At 38.9% G+C, this 14,958-nt stretch overlaps 1 protein-coding gene across 1 annotated transcript in view; it reads right to left on the bottom strand.

Annotated features, from left to right (window-relative positions):
• Positions 1 to 14,958, bottom strand: part of GLI3 (GLI family zinc finger 3) — a 201,491-nt gene that overhangs the window by 33,261 nt on the left and 153,272 nt on the right. The window contains exons 9-11 of the mRNA XM_041466412.1: positions 5,346 to 5,562; positions 3,782 to 3,898; positions 2,350 to 2,490 (exon numbers count right to left, since the gene is read on the bottom strand). Coding sequence (XP_041322346.1) covers positions 2,350 to 2,490; positions 3,782 to 3,898; positions 5,346 to 5,562 — 475 coding nt within the window. The remainder of the gene's footprint in view (positions 1 to 2,349; positions 2,491 to 3,781; positions 3,899 to 5,345; positions 5,563 to 14,958) is intronic.

Genomic DNA, 14,958 nt, shown 5'->3' with positions numbered 1-14,958 from the left:
ATACATGAGCCACACCACTTTTTCAGCTCAGATTTTCAAGGACCTAATGCTCCGGGACAGAACACTTTCTGCCAGAGTGACACACCTAAACAAAACCAGGACTGCCCTTCCATGAAGCCCTGCTGAGACCAGACTTCATATCCCTGGTTGCTGCAGATGTACATCAGAGGGCTGTGGCAATCAAGGGCAGACAAAATGTGCAAAAGGCAGACTGGAGTGAGTGGCCAGGCTTTCAAACAGAGTTAGATGTCTAAAGCCCTTTGCAATTCTGGGCAGAAATAACTCGCTCAGGTCCCCACAGCGGGGCTCTGCCGGAGCAGCAAAAGAAATCACAAACCGTGGCCCCATCACTGAATCCTGCTGACTCTTACAGCATGATTTGTGCTACTTAAATGTGATGGTTGCCATGATGAATTTATTGTCTTCAGGGTATAGAGTCAAGTCTTGTACCTTGTAATCTAAACACCATCATAACACACCTGAATCCTGAGCCCTGCCAAAAAGAGCTCCGTGTCATAGAAAAACTTTTCCATATTATTTTTCTATGTCTAGAGAAACTTGTTTCAGATGTTGACATTGTTCAGAAGCATAAGAAATATGCTTTTTTCAGTCTTGCTGTTGACCATTAAAATGCAGGCAGATTTGCTATAAAAAGCCCACCAAAACCAACAAATTAACTTTAAAATTACACTCCAGAAGAACTAAATTACCACCCTGTCAATTTAATTCACTTCAAAATACAAAACACAAACTATTAGCTAACATGCTCAGTGGACTTCCATTAAATTTTACACCTGGAACATCAAAAATCCTCTTTGTTTATTGCTAAGGGTATCTTTATTCTGAATTTCTCTTTTATTTCATATATTTTTGTGTATATTATTTATCATCATCAGTGGGATAATTTCTGAATACTGAAAGGTTTCCCAGGCCTCATAAAGTTTCAGCGTTACAACTGCTAGCAGATATAAAGACTGTGCCTATGCAGAGCCCCATATGATGTCCTTTAGTTTGTTTGCACAGATTCAATTCAAAGACCAACATTCGATCTTTTAATTTAAATGTGTCAAACCACTTGCAGAAACCATTCGTATGGCATTTCTTCCCCAAAATGTAGTGTGACACCAAAACAGTTTCTCCTCACATTTAAGTTTGGCCTACTCAAATGCTAGGGAATTACATGTGCAAAATGTCTCAAAGAATTCTTGGAAAAATGTCATATTTTGCATAGTCTTTCATTTATCATTATTGTTGTTACTGCTGCTGCGACTACTACTTAATAATAACAAGAACCTGAAAATACATCTTGATGAGCAATTGCAACACCAAGACGTTCTCACACTCCAGCAAGTGAAAGCTGACATTGATTTACTAAAGTCAGCTTTGCAGGATAACCTTATCATTTGGCATAGTGTTTGGAAATATATGGTAGATTTGTTTTTATTTATTTTGGGTGAAAAAGTGGATTTTTCAGCTAGTTATTTCAGAAGTACTAGCCACATTCTCTAATAGATTTTGCATGATCTCCAGTAAGGTATTAAACAGTTTTCTAAACTAAATACAATTTTGTCACACTGCTCATTTGCTGAGGATGTGCCTCTCTATTCTGTACTAGGAATTCAATTTTGTTTCAGAGTATTCAATATGTTCTATGATACCAGTAAATAAGAGTGGTTAGAACTGCAAGGGATTGTACTTGTCATACTGTAGTCTGAATTTTGATTGTTCACTTTCTATCTTACAATACTACCAAACAGTACAGATTGTTTATTTGGGAGAGGTGGCAGAGTGGAAAAAAACCCAAGGGAGACAGAATTAATATTTGGTGTAGCACAGAAAAGATTATACAGTTTGCTTTTGCTAAAATGACTGAAGTAACTCAGTTCCCATGTATTTAGCCAAATTCGGTTTACAGACAACAGTAAATTGATAGCAAAACCTCTCTCAGGGAAGGGAAAAAATTCCCCTCACCCATTTCTACTGTTACAGGCCCTTTGGGGAGAAAAAAATCAAACTTGGCTAAAGGTTAATAATCATTCATGTCCAGCTTACTATTACTCAATAACTATCAAAGTCTCTAACTCAAAATAACGTTTGCTGGCTTACAGGATCAGAGCCATTACAATCTCTGTGGAAGACTTTATTGAATTTTACACTAAGCTTTAGCTGACTGAACAGGTCAAGCGCTGTGGCTTCGAGTTTTCTTTATTCTCAGAAACTCATAAACCCCTCTCCAGTTTGCAGCTCTGTTAGCTAAGAAACTTGACTCAGAATAGGGTCAGAGAAGCTGACCCCCATGAAAAAGGTCACATAGTTTTAAAACCTAGTTCCTGAATACCATTAACTTACATGCACTAGCTGTTCCTGTGTGTCAAACTCCCGGGAACAGCCTTCCCAGTGGCAGTTTGTCTCATAGACCACTTCAGGCTCCTGTTTGCTTTCATCTTTGTCCCCTTCCTCTTTTACCAAGGTCATTCCTTCTGGCTGTTCCTGGAGAGAGGAAAAAAACAGGGGTGAGAAGAAGAGAGTGGAAATTCTGAAACTGAGGAGGAAGAAAAGTGAATTACTTCAGCATTAAAAGAAAGATGATGGGGGGGTGTGTGTGGCTGTGTGTGTGTAGGAGGCAGTGGAGGGAGGATTATTTTACTCTCACTTCACTATCCTACTCCATTCTACAAAATACAGAAGCCCAAAACAGGCCTGATAAGCTAGAAGCCATTGCAAACTATGTATGTAAAATAAATTCTTCGTTCCCTTTACATTTCAATTAAAAATAAATCACAATGGCCTGGCTTCCCTTACACTTTATTTAAACAGCTTGTTATTTGTTATGAAAGCAGCTGGCTTTCATGATTCAGTGGCACCACTAATGTGAAAGGCACTATTCAATATAGTTGAATTAATTGGAATTTGATTTTAGTACTAGGGTTGGACAGAAATTGGATCACCCGTAATCCAGTGTGTTTCCATTGTTAGAATAGTAACAGGTTTGCATGCTAAAACCTTTCCAAGAGCAGACTGGTAATTATTGAGTTACTTGTTAGCCTGTTCTTGTCCTTAACATGTGCATAAAAGGGGTGAGCAGGGAGGGGACAAAAGTATTTAATTTAGGGGTTAGATTTCCCACTTCCAGTTCATCAGGGTGCCTCATTCTCCCCAGCTTATTTGCTGAGGGTAAGAGTCAGATGTTAGTGTAAACATTTGGTTCAGATTATGCACTCCTGCAATTTTTCCATTTCAAACATGCTGAAGGATTTAGACAGATCTCTGCCTTGTTTTCATGGAATCACTCACAAGACTGAGGCTCTTATTCTCATCTCCCCTGAGTCACTGTAAATCAAGAGTCACTCTACTAAAACCAGTGGCATTAACTGGTATAGAAAGTACAGCAAACAAGACCGGAGCCTAGCACAGGGGCCTCAGTGCAGTACAGTGCTAAGAGCCAGGAAAAGTCAAGGCTGCCTTAAGTATTTCTGCTGAACAGAAAACATGTCCTTAATAAAGACCTGAATGTCTCTTGTTCACTTTTTTGTGGCAGAGCATTGAGCATGCTCTGACTGGTCAGAGGTGCCGCTCCATCAGCCTCCTTCCTCTCTGCCCTCATCCTGCCACAGACCTTGCACCCCAGGAGCTGCTCCTATTTAACCCTGGCTACTGCGAGCGGAGGCTGCCCATAGCACACAAGGTGCAAGGAGTCTGAAAACGTGTGTGTCACAGGAAAGGTGCATTTTCACTCTAGTAGCAAGAGGGAAGGCTCATGACTGGAATCTGGCTGCCATACCTGCATGCTTCCTGCTCCCGGGCTGGGGAGGTCCTCGTCAGGCTTTATCTTGGAGCGCTTGTTGTGCATGGGGTCTCCTGTGCTGCTCACTGCAGATTCACTTGTGGGTTTATTCTGCTGCAGGTAGGTGGGGATTTTTTTTCCCCCAGAAGAAGACAAAATTAGACTGTGATAAACATGTGGCTCCAAACAAAAATAGGTAACATCTGCTCACCAACTTTTTATGGACAAGCTGCACTGTTAATTATATTGGATATGAAATAACATTGTTCTCCAATTACACAGCATTAACTCATGGAAGAGCTGCATTGCTCAACCTTGTATCAGAGCAGGGAAGGAGTGGGAAGGGGAGCATTTGATGCAATTCCTTGCTACAAACCAATGCTGCTTTTGTCAGAGCCATGAGAGGTAGGAAGAACTTGATTTTCCACATAATGACAACTTTGGAAAGGCAATTTGAAAAGGAAAATCCCCGCATGCTCAAAGAAACACAAGAGAAACATTTATTTTTTCACATGTGAAGGAAAGGTTTTGTATTCAGTATCTTCACACAAGATCTCAGCTTCTTCATTATGTTTCCCATTATAATGGGTGGACAGGAAGAAGAACTGAGTGCTAGTGTGAGACTTAGCCAAAAAATCCTAGAAGAAGTCCTAGATTCTCACAAGTTAATAGCAAAATAGTTGATGTAAACAGGCCAGAATCTTGTTTTTCTCTTGTTCTGCTTGGCTGAACACCATTATCTACACCTGCAAATGGATCTTGTAGGAATCCAGAGATCTTTTAGAGATATTTGAACTTGCAGGGACCCCACAAAAAAATCAATATGTTTTCTACAGCAGTACGTTCTTCCTCTGCATTTGTAAAAGCTAGCCAGGAGATAAACAGCTTCCAGACTGATAAATAACCTATCCCAGGTCATCTAGAAACAAACAGCACTAGTTAATAACAGGCAAATCACAAACCATGATAAACTCCACATTAGGGGCCTGATTCACTGCTGCTCATTCCCTGCTTTCAAGAATACACCTTACTGAAATGATTAATCCAAACTCAGTACGTCCAATTTGGCACAAATCAGAGAAAAAAACCTTCAATCCTCTTCGCTGTCTTTGAGTTACTTTCTTGTTCACAGAATTACTTGCTTCAGGTTACTCACAGCTGTACAAGGAGGGCAGAATATGGCCCTGTATATCCTAGGCTCAGCCTGATTTGAAGATGAAGATGCTAACCTTTAAAATATTGCTGTTTTACGTGTTTTGCCCCTTTTCTTACTCCCCACCTCTACTAGGTTCCTGTATAAGGTCGAGGAGAGGCAGTATGGAACGAGAAGCTGCTGCAGTAGACTGGAATATTTATGAGGACTAAAAAGGACACTACCAATCAGGAACTGCACCAACTGCACTCCTGTGATTCATAATAAAGGGACTGCAAACACTGGAGCTACAAGGAAACTGTTATCAAAGGGTCTCAGTGACAGTGGTGATTAATTGCCATCGAGACAATGCCATTTATTTAATTTTTAAATTAATGGGGAGTAAAGGTTTCTTTTGTTGTCTCTCACCTGTGTGGACTCAGAAGGTCCAGAGCTGACCTGGACAGGGTTCAGGACACTGGGGATGCCAGGGATAGGTCTCTGGGTAGGAAAAGTTGGAGCAGGATGGATGAGTGGAGGGCTGTGTCCAAAGGCTGAACCTAGGGTTTGCTGACGACTTATAATTTGCTGATGCATTTGCTGGAGGGATACTGGTGTAGGAGGGTATGTGAAACTCAGAGCAGGGCTGAATTTGGGAGAAAAAGGAGGGAAGAGGGAGGAAAAAGATGAGGATCATTACAGTAAGGAACTTTACAGATTAAAACTTTAAGATATATTTGAAATCTTTAAACTACTTGAAGCCAGATTTCCCCCTCCCCCTCATATCCTTCTTCACGCCCCAAAGGATGAGAAATCCTGATTTTAAATCCAGAGTTGCCCTGGATTTACTAGTGAGTACAAAAATGGTACCATAACAAAACATAACATTTTTTCCTAACCTCTACCAGGAAACCACAGAAAGCTGACCAAAATAAAATCCAGAAAAACTGAAATAAAAGGCAGGCAGTTCAATATCAACTATTTATTGCAATAACAAACTTTATATAAAGAAAAAGAATGGGTGCCTACATGCTTTATAGTACTTTTATTGATAATGCAGTTCCCCTGTGTTCGTGTGTATGAAGCAGTTCCTTTAATCTTGGCTCATGCTACGCTTTTTCATATGTCTCTAGATCTTATTACAAGAGGAGAGAAAATCAATTGGTTAAATGTCTTCTGAACACCATGCTTGTCATATCACTCATTTGTTTGCAAAGATGGAAAGCTCAGTTCATCCAGAATGTCACCTAAAGAATTTCCATCAGTGCTGTTTGGTTACAGAAACTGATGGATTAACCTTTCCCCTCTGAAATTGGTGATCAATGACTTCCAATGTAGAAATATTCCAATAGGAAAGCACTTCTCCTTCTTCCAGTTAAACAACATTAAATGTCTATTAAAGCCCATTATGTATGTTAATACCTGTCATCACTTCATTACTTCACCGTATTTCTCAGACCACAGTGACTTAGGGGGAAATTACACTGTCATCTAAGGACCTATTTTGTGGGTAGTGCAAAAGCATTCTTTGTGTCACACTTGAGAAATAAATGATATGGAACTAAATCTTCAGACACAGGAGTAAGAGATCCTCCTGTAAATATTTGTCAATAACTTCCAATCATAAAGAAAAAAAAAACACAAAAGAAGAAAAATAATATTAATTGATTTAAAAAAATACACTGCACTACCAGAGTTCAAAAAAGCCACAGGAATATAAAACATTTTGTCTCAAAACAGAGAGGTGCAGGCATTATACCTTCCAAGAATCAAGGCTTCTTCTAATGTCAAATTTGTCCAAATTAACAGTCTGGAGTCTTAACTGCTGTTGCTGTTAAGTGCATTAACTGAAAATACTGTGATACACAAAGCCAAAATAATTTCAACGATTTTAAGTAATAATTCTAGAGAAATTCTGTGTTCATTAATATGACTATACATTTTACAGTCTGTTTGACTATAATCCATAAAAGGACAGCTTCAATGTGATTACATTACTATTATTCCTGGTGAGAACTCTGCATTACAACAGTTTGCCCATTTAGGATGGAATATCATTAAGAATACCCTGGGAGAATTTTACTGGTCTTTGAGGAACTCTCTTTTCATTCTGCATTGTATTCTTTCTAATAAAGGGAGGCAGAAATGTAGTGAAAACAGTAATTGTTCACAGCAAGAGTTAGGGAGAAATCAGTAATAATATTCAGTTATTGAAGCTCTATAGTCCCTGCTAGTGTTCCTGTAAGCAACCATGAATGATTACAGCACCACTTAGCTAAGGTAGCCACTATGGATGATTAATAGGACATTAATCAAAAGATGCATATCAGGCTTAGAATTTGTTCACAAGCTTTCTTCTAATAGCTGATTTCATGTTCACTGAGCTCTATGCCAGTTTGTTCAATTTATTCTTCAGTGTACAAGCCATTCATCAAAGAACATAACGATTTAACACCCCTTTTTCTTTTTAGTGAACAAACATTGCTAAGTGTAACTACCCTGGTCTGTTCATTAAAAACCACACAATTACAGTGCCACAGATGAGGTTGAAAACAAAGCCTCTTTACTATACCCTGGTGTTTTCTGCTTCCACGCATACACTGTGAGTTCACCTCATACACTCAAACACTAGACGGCACCATTCTGAAGATGCTGTCAAATTCACCAAGATCAACAAACATGACACACAAACAGTTTAGATGAGGTATTTTATTTCTCTGTGAGTGGTTAAATCCTAGGACCCTTTCACCCTTCAAATGAGTCAGTTTAAAAGAAAAAAATAAGTGGACTGATTTCATTGGCAGTTGCAAGCACACAGCAGCCTTTGGAAATACAGGTTGAGTTTTGGGGTTTTTTAGACCTTTTTTTTCCAATTGACCATGCACAACAATACCTATCTTTGCAAGTCCAGGTTCAAAACTTTTGTAAGGTCCTTCTGGCCCTACATGGTAAAAAGACAATTGTATGACTCTAGCAGTGCAGTGCTTAAACATGAAGTAAGTATACTTGCCATTTCCCTTCCTATATAAATTAAAATGGCCTCCACCAAAAGCATAGATTTTACCTCCTGGAGATGTTCTTGTTATCTACATCTGTCTTCACACTGTACAAGCAGTATCCAGAAAGAGGATGCTAAGACAGGCATTGACAAAATTGTAAAGTACAGCAGAGGTGACAGACATCATCTTAGCAAGAGGTTCTTACTGGAAAGCAGTGACACCAGCAGCAGATACATTAAAACACAGCTGGACAGATGTGCTAGGGGAAGGAGGGATCCTTTTTTCTTTAGTATTTTTCTTTTACCCTGTGCTCATCAGCAATGTTTGAGTCTAAGGGACTAGGATTTTCCTATGGAGCCTGAAAACCTGCACTTCATTCCCTCTACCTCCAAACTTCAGACATCCCAGAATGAAATGAAAAGGTGATTGTGAGGGAACAGAGGAATAGCCAGCACAGCCAAGGGGAGTAACTCAGAAATGGAGACAATCATGGTGACTTCTTAAATAGCTCAGGTAGCTGCCTTCAAATAACAATTCTCTCCAGCTGTTTCTGGAGAGTTCCTCATAAGGCAAGTTGACCTGGCTGGGTTTAATGTCACTCGCATGCAAGATGTTGTCACTGGGCAGCCTGGAGGATTTTTCTGATTTGAACAGATCAGAAGGTTCTGAAGAGAACAGAAGGTGGTAGGTCTTTCTCTGCCTTTCAGAAACCATACAATAAAGTTAATGCTAAGGGCCAAGAAGAAGAAAAAATAAATCAAAGCTCTCAACATTGCTGGCATGGCGTGCTCTACTGGGAAGGGAAGGCCTGGATTCCTGCCCTCCTTCCCAAAGTTTTTCACAGCAAGTTTGTTCAGCAACTCCTGAATACAGGATGGATGGGGAATCTGTAGTGCAGAGCCCCATGTGATCCCTCTGCCTTGACCAGCAGCCATATGTCCTCCTGCTGGCCCTACCAGGCTCACACTGCTTCCCAGCCAGGCGGCCATCTTCAGCAGGAACAGTGGACAGTGGCACCAGCTGCCCTTGTCCAGTTGTTCCAACCATGTCCACTTATAAATGTGCAGCGGTGTCACTCAGGAACCACCTAAAATTCATGCCCAAAAGTAGTAAACAAGACCTGAAAGTAGTAATTTTGAGACTCTGGAATGACTAAAACCAACAATCAGTTTTTCAAAAGCAATGAGTAGTTCCAGAGGCCTCATTTTGAGTCATGTTTCTTTTAAGATAGTTTTAAGAGGCTGCATTTCAAAAAAGGAGAGCTCAAGACTTCCAAAATCCAGATGTCAGAAGAACACGAGACTCCTGTCCCAATTGGTCATGTTGACACCAGCCATTTCCAAAAAATCTCGGACTCAAAGAAATGTAAATGAACTTGAATCTTTTCCTTCCATCTACCTACTGAGATATGAAAATTTACACCACTGGAGGGAATTTCATTTGTATTTCTGTTACAGACTTTTAAACAAAATAGAAAAGAAGATGAAAGCATATATGGCCACTAAAAATTACATGCCAGTTATCTTTTTAGTTGTTGAGTTTTATGAGGAATAAGGGTTAGAAGAAATATGTAAGATTTCTGCTTAAGCATTCAATAACTCATATACACTGACAGAAAAGTCCATCAGTGATAGCATTCGTTTTACCATACTGTGGGCTTCTGTGTCTCTCTGTCAATCTGTCTTGTCTGTCTCTCTTCTCCTCATCTGCAAAGTCTCAAACCTCCTTCACTGGAGGTAATGCAGGGCAGTGGACTACATTGCAATTACATGAGCACATCAAATTTTAAAGAATAGACTTCGAGAAGAAAAACAGACGTTATAATCAAAACCAAACTTCGTGGCTACTTTGTGGCTGTCCTGCTAACAAGGTTGTCCAGTTTCTGGTCACAGCTGCAGAATTTACCACAAAACATCTGTGAATTAAATCCTTCTATCCTATACATTTCATAGGTGTGCCTAAAGAGGCAAAAATGCTGAGGAGATTCCAATTTTGTGAATACTGCAAGGATTGTCTTGCTGTATCACAGCAATTTTCTTCCCAAAAACTCTGAAGGCACCCCCTTTGGGTTATAAAATGCAAAGTTCTGCAAGATCTGATGCATGGAAATCTTGCACAAATATCTTAGGACAAGAATTTCCCAAACATGTTAATGAGGGAGCATTTAATGGAAGACATAGGTGAACAACTTGAAATTTCAAGAGTGAAAAAAAAAGCATTTGTGGAGTTTTAGAATAGCTGCAGACATAGCCAGCAGGTTCATGTGTGACTAGACAAGTCCAAAGACAACCAGTTCATAAAGAAATACTGAAGGGAACAAATAAGAGTGTATACTTTGGGATTGCTAACCTAAAGATCATTGACGCTGGGAGAGAACTAAGAGAACAAAAGTGAACAACAGGGGGATTCATGTGCTTCTTAAACAAAATCCCCTGTTTGCACCATGAGAGACACACTAACTAGAGTAACACCTCTAGTTTGACCCAGCAGGACATTTCTGATTTTTTTCATTTTTTTCTTCATTTTTAAACTTCAGAAAAATAAATTTGTTTCCTTGGGGTATCTTTATTTAATCATATAGAAGCACATTATGTTTACCACATTAAAAGTTTGTTTCCTGTCCTCTATCTTAAATATTTCCTGTGTCAACTGAAGATCCAAAACTTTGTTATTCTATGCAGCACTCATTATCTGCCTTCCCCTTCCCCTCTTTTCTTTTTTAAGTAGTTGAAATTATTTCTATACCTTCTTCCTGTCCAGTCTGGAAAAAACAGGTAAACTCTATTTCAACTCATCCATATAATTTTTCAGGCCTCTGATATTTTTCTTTGTTTGTCCTTGTCGTACCCCAACTGCCCAACATGTTTTGAAATAAAACAATGCTGAACAGGTCACCAGACAGGAATGCGGGGCGTAGTGAGACACATTGTGTCAATCTAGATCACGGGGCAGGAGAGGGCTTCAGGCCTTTTGGCCTTTGAAGGGTCTTTGATGTCTGGGTGGTGCATTCACAGTCCTAACATTCGCTTCATGAGGGAGGGTGCAACCAACACTGCAAAGGGACATGCAGGCCCTTCCTGACTTGTGGAAAAGCCTTGGCACTCTCTGTTTGCCCTACAGCCTCCATCACTTGTTCTTGCCATCAGGGACTTACAATAGACAGACCAAATCATACAAATACCTCCAAAAAGAGCCCCAGTTCAAAAAAGGGTAAAGAAATTTGCAGGTGGACTGCCTTCATGTTCAATAAAGCTGATCAACACAAACTAGGATGACACCTAGTTAACTTTAAAATGCACTTCTGTTTGGAGCAATTTACCCACAATACACGTAATACCCATGCTCAAGAAGGTACAGATGTCACCACTTTGTCTCATTATCCCTTAAGAGTTGCATGAAGCCTGTGGACAAGGGAAACCAAGAAATCACCGTTAGTAGGAAGCTACTAATGTTGGAATATCTGGACTCACTGAATTCAATGATGTTTTTCTCCTTTACTTAGACCAGGCCAGTATTTCACCTTTAGTTTTTAATTTTGATTTTCAAAGTCCTTTTAAATTGCTTAAGAAAGTTGTTAAGAGGCAAACAAGCACCTTTACTATTTTACAAATGGACCCAACTACTGCTCAGGAAAGCACCCTAATAACTCCTAAATACTTCTGAAGAGGGACTGACTTCAGCAAGTCCTTAAGTGCTGTCCTAAAGCCTGGGTCTTACAGACACAGTAATCTCAACTGAAGTATGTCATAATACAAGTCATAAGCTAACAGTGATCAAATACTGCTTTTCACATGCTCAGATGCTTTTTTAAAAAAAATAAAACCTAATTTAAGAAAGAGCTTCATTCATCCCATGATAAACTGCCATGTAGGAGCCACTGTTCAAAACACAGGACATCTGTAAGCGTGGCTGGGAGCTAAGCCATGGGTGCTGAGGGGATCTGCATAAGCTGACTTCATGCATAGAAGATGATATAGATCTTTTGATGGAACAATGTATATGTATAAGATGCAGCCAGGAACACTGCATACTCAGACGTGAAAAGCTGTGGACAGTCAGCAGGACAGACTCATGGTTAGACCTCAGCAGAGGAGTAGAAGAAAAAAAGCCAGAGAGTTCTCCTTAGATGAAGATGCAGAAGATAAGAAGCAACCAGTAACATCATGTAAGGAAATTGTCTCCTGTTGTTTGAGTTGGCAGAAACAGGAATTATATATGTTCCTTGTAAACACACAAGAGAGAGTGAAAAGAAGTTTCCAACTCTGTCCTCTACTTCTTCTCATGGTAACAACCTGCAAGAGTGAATGTTGACAAATTGCTCAGGACATACGAGTGACAAATCACTTGGCAACCTTGTAGCTCTGAAGAGATTTGTGAAACTCTTACTGTTTCAAGTATCTTAGACACAAACCAAAAACCAAACAGCATTACAGGAAGAGAGATTTTAAAATGCACTTCTGTTTGGAGCAATTTACCCACACTATATGTAATACTTTTACTAATAAGAAATTGTGCTTTAAATTCTGTTCCTCTCCCTGAATTTTTAACTGACAACACTGTGCTTTGAGTAGGCAATGCAGAAAAGTCATCATTAGTTTTTACAGCTTGCTACTCAAGTACAGGGGAAAACAACACCAAATTTTGACTATGAAAGCATAGTGTGATCTTGAATGCGGGTATGAGACTTGAAATCCTTTGAAAAAAGTATTTTAAAAAAGACTAGGTTTCAAACATCCCTCTGCATTTGTAATGTTGACACGTTGCACTAAACATCACTAACTTAGAGACAAGTCATCTAAATGAATTGGTAAAAAGACATATCCTGCATCTAATAAAGTAAAGCATGTATTTTACTAGGTGTTCTAGTTTTCATCAGAAAATAATCATCATTGTACAATCGTATTTAATTCACATCATTTCCCCCCCCCCTTTTTTTTTTATTTTTACTTTTCTATTACCAGTTTAAAATTAACAGAGTCTGTGGTTTGTACTTTCTCTTCAGCTTGCTTTATTATCTATTCTGTTTTATCTGCTAGGCTAGGTGAAATTTTTCTTCATGAATACATTGCCATATCCAGAGTAAAATGGCATCGTTTCACTGAGAGCAATGGGGCCACACTGATTAACCTTATGTGCTCAGACAGCACTGTCAGCTTTGTCCTTCTCACTGGATTATTCCTGTGAAGGAATCCTTAGTATCCTAACTGGACTTTGTATTAAAGGTACCTTGCATAATTTATCTGTGCTCCCTCCATGCATGTTCATGCCACTTCTAGCAAACATAATTTTGAATTAAATTCATAGCTAAGCACTTTCAATCTTCTAAAACTGGTATAATTTATTACATTCTATGTGCTAATTAATACTTGCTTTTAGGGTCTGAAAATGAAGTAATGAAGTGCTAAAGTCCATCACACTTGTACTGGCTTGAGAACTTTTCCTGGAACTAATACTGCTCTGGGTTCAATGAATGAATTTAATCTCTTTGAGTAACACTGAACCAGTCTGAAGCAAGTTGCTTCAAATGGACTTTTAATTACAAAATCTGTGACATACATATTACAGGCATGTATACTTAACCTCACTTGTATATAGGTGCACGTGTACATGTAATTGTGCATGCAATACGTGCCTGTGTAGTCTGCATTCTTTATGTTGCTCAGCTCCTTAAATCTTACACTTTCCAAAGGCAGAATTCTTGCCACTCATGTTTCTGGTGTTTCTGATGAGAAACATCCACCACTTTTTAATGCAAGATGTAAGTGACCTCTGAAAAAATCTCCTTGAATGTCACCCTCCTATAATCTACATGAGCTTTGTGCAGGAGGCTATCTGCATGGTTATATTTTCACAGAGCCTGATATAGATGCAATTTTCTGTAATACTGGTGAATTTCACTTTTATTCACTTTGTGACACTTCTCTGCCATTCACACTTTTTAAAGAAGGTATGAAATTAAGCTATTATTGCAGGATAGAGCATTATATTCCCTTCTCTAGATTAACCACAGTACAAGACCATGGAGAATAAAGCCCTAGGTTGCACATATGTGAAGGTCTAGTTATAGCAGAACCTTTTTCAGTGGGGTTACACTTCGACTGAATTTGACTCAGTCTGAACTGAAACAAAGCCTTCATTTACAACACATTGCATGCAATTAATTAGAAAGCTGTTAATATAAGAAAGGCTCTTAGTCAAAGTCAGCACTGCATCTAACTTAGGCAGATCCTAATGAGTGATAAAAAGAACAACAAAACACCTATATTGCTGACACAATTAACAAACTCTTTATCCTACACATCCTATCATAACGAGCTTCTTGCAACACTGTCTTTAATGTATTTTGTTCTACCTGTGCTATCCTAAACAAGTCCTTTTTAATTTCATTAACCAGCATTTGAGCATGTCCTTTTACACAGATATAATTACAGAAATATATAAACTTACAACTTACAGTCTAAAACACAAATCAAAGGTAAGAATTAAATACTTGGATTTAAATAAAGGTTAGATTCAGATTCTCAGATGGGGTCTTCTGTTTCATAGTGCAATTGTCAGCAATCTGGGCATGGAGTTGAGAAATGAAAAAAATTATATCTGCATATGTGACAAAATTATTTTGAGCAGCATGGTGAAAGCTAAGTGGTTATCTTTAGAGCCCAGTATGCTAGATGAATGAGGAATACTGATAGCAAGATGCATATCGATACTGAAATGGAGTCAGAGCTACTCATACACTGGCTCTAAATTAACTGAGACAAATGACACGAAGCACTAGCTTGTCTCAATGCAGAATTCAATGAAGGAATGAAAATTTGATCAACATGAAGCTATGGCAAAAACATGTTAAAACAATTGGCTGGAGAAAAAAAAAACCTGAAAAAATCATGGTGCATTTAAATTGCTGCTCCTCCTCTGGAATATTATTGCATGTAGTAGAAGGGGACTTTCAGACAGTATCAACAGAAACAACAATGCAAGAACTCTAAGGAGCAGGCTGAAAACAACATCAGAAAGGAGATGAATAAGAGGAGACATAATAA

This window comes from Pyrgilauda ruficollis, unplaced genomic scaffold, assembly GCF_017590135.1.
Source record: "Pyrgilauda ruficollis isolate IOZ18807 unplaced genomic scaffold, ASM1759013v1 scaffold2, whole genome shotgun sequence".
Lineage (NCBI taxonomy): Eukaryota > Metazoa > Chordata > Aves > Passeriformes > Passeridae > Pyrgilauda > Pyrgilauda ruficollis.
Note: the sequence above shows the minus strand (reverse complement) of the source record. Positions and strands in the feature narration are given on the sequence as shown.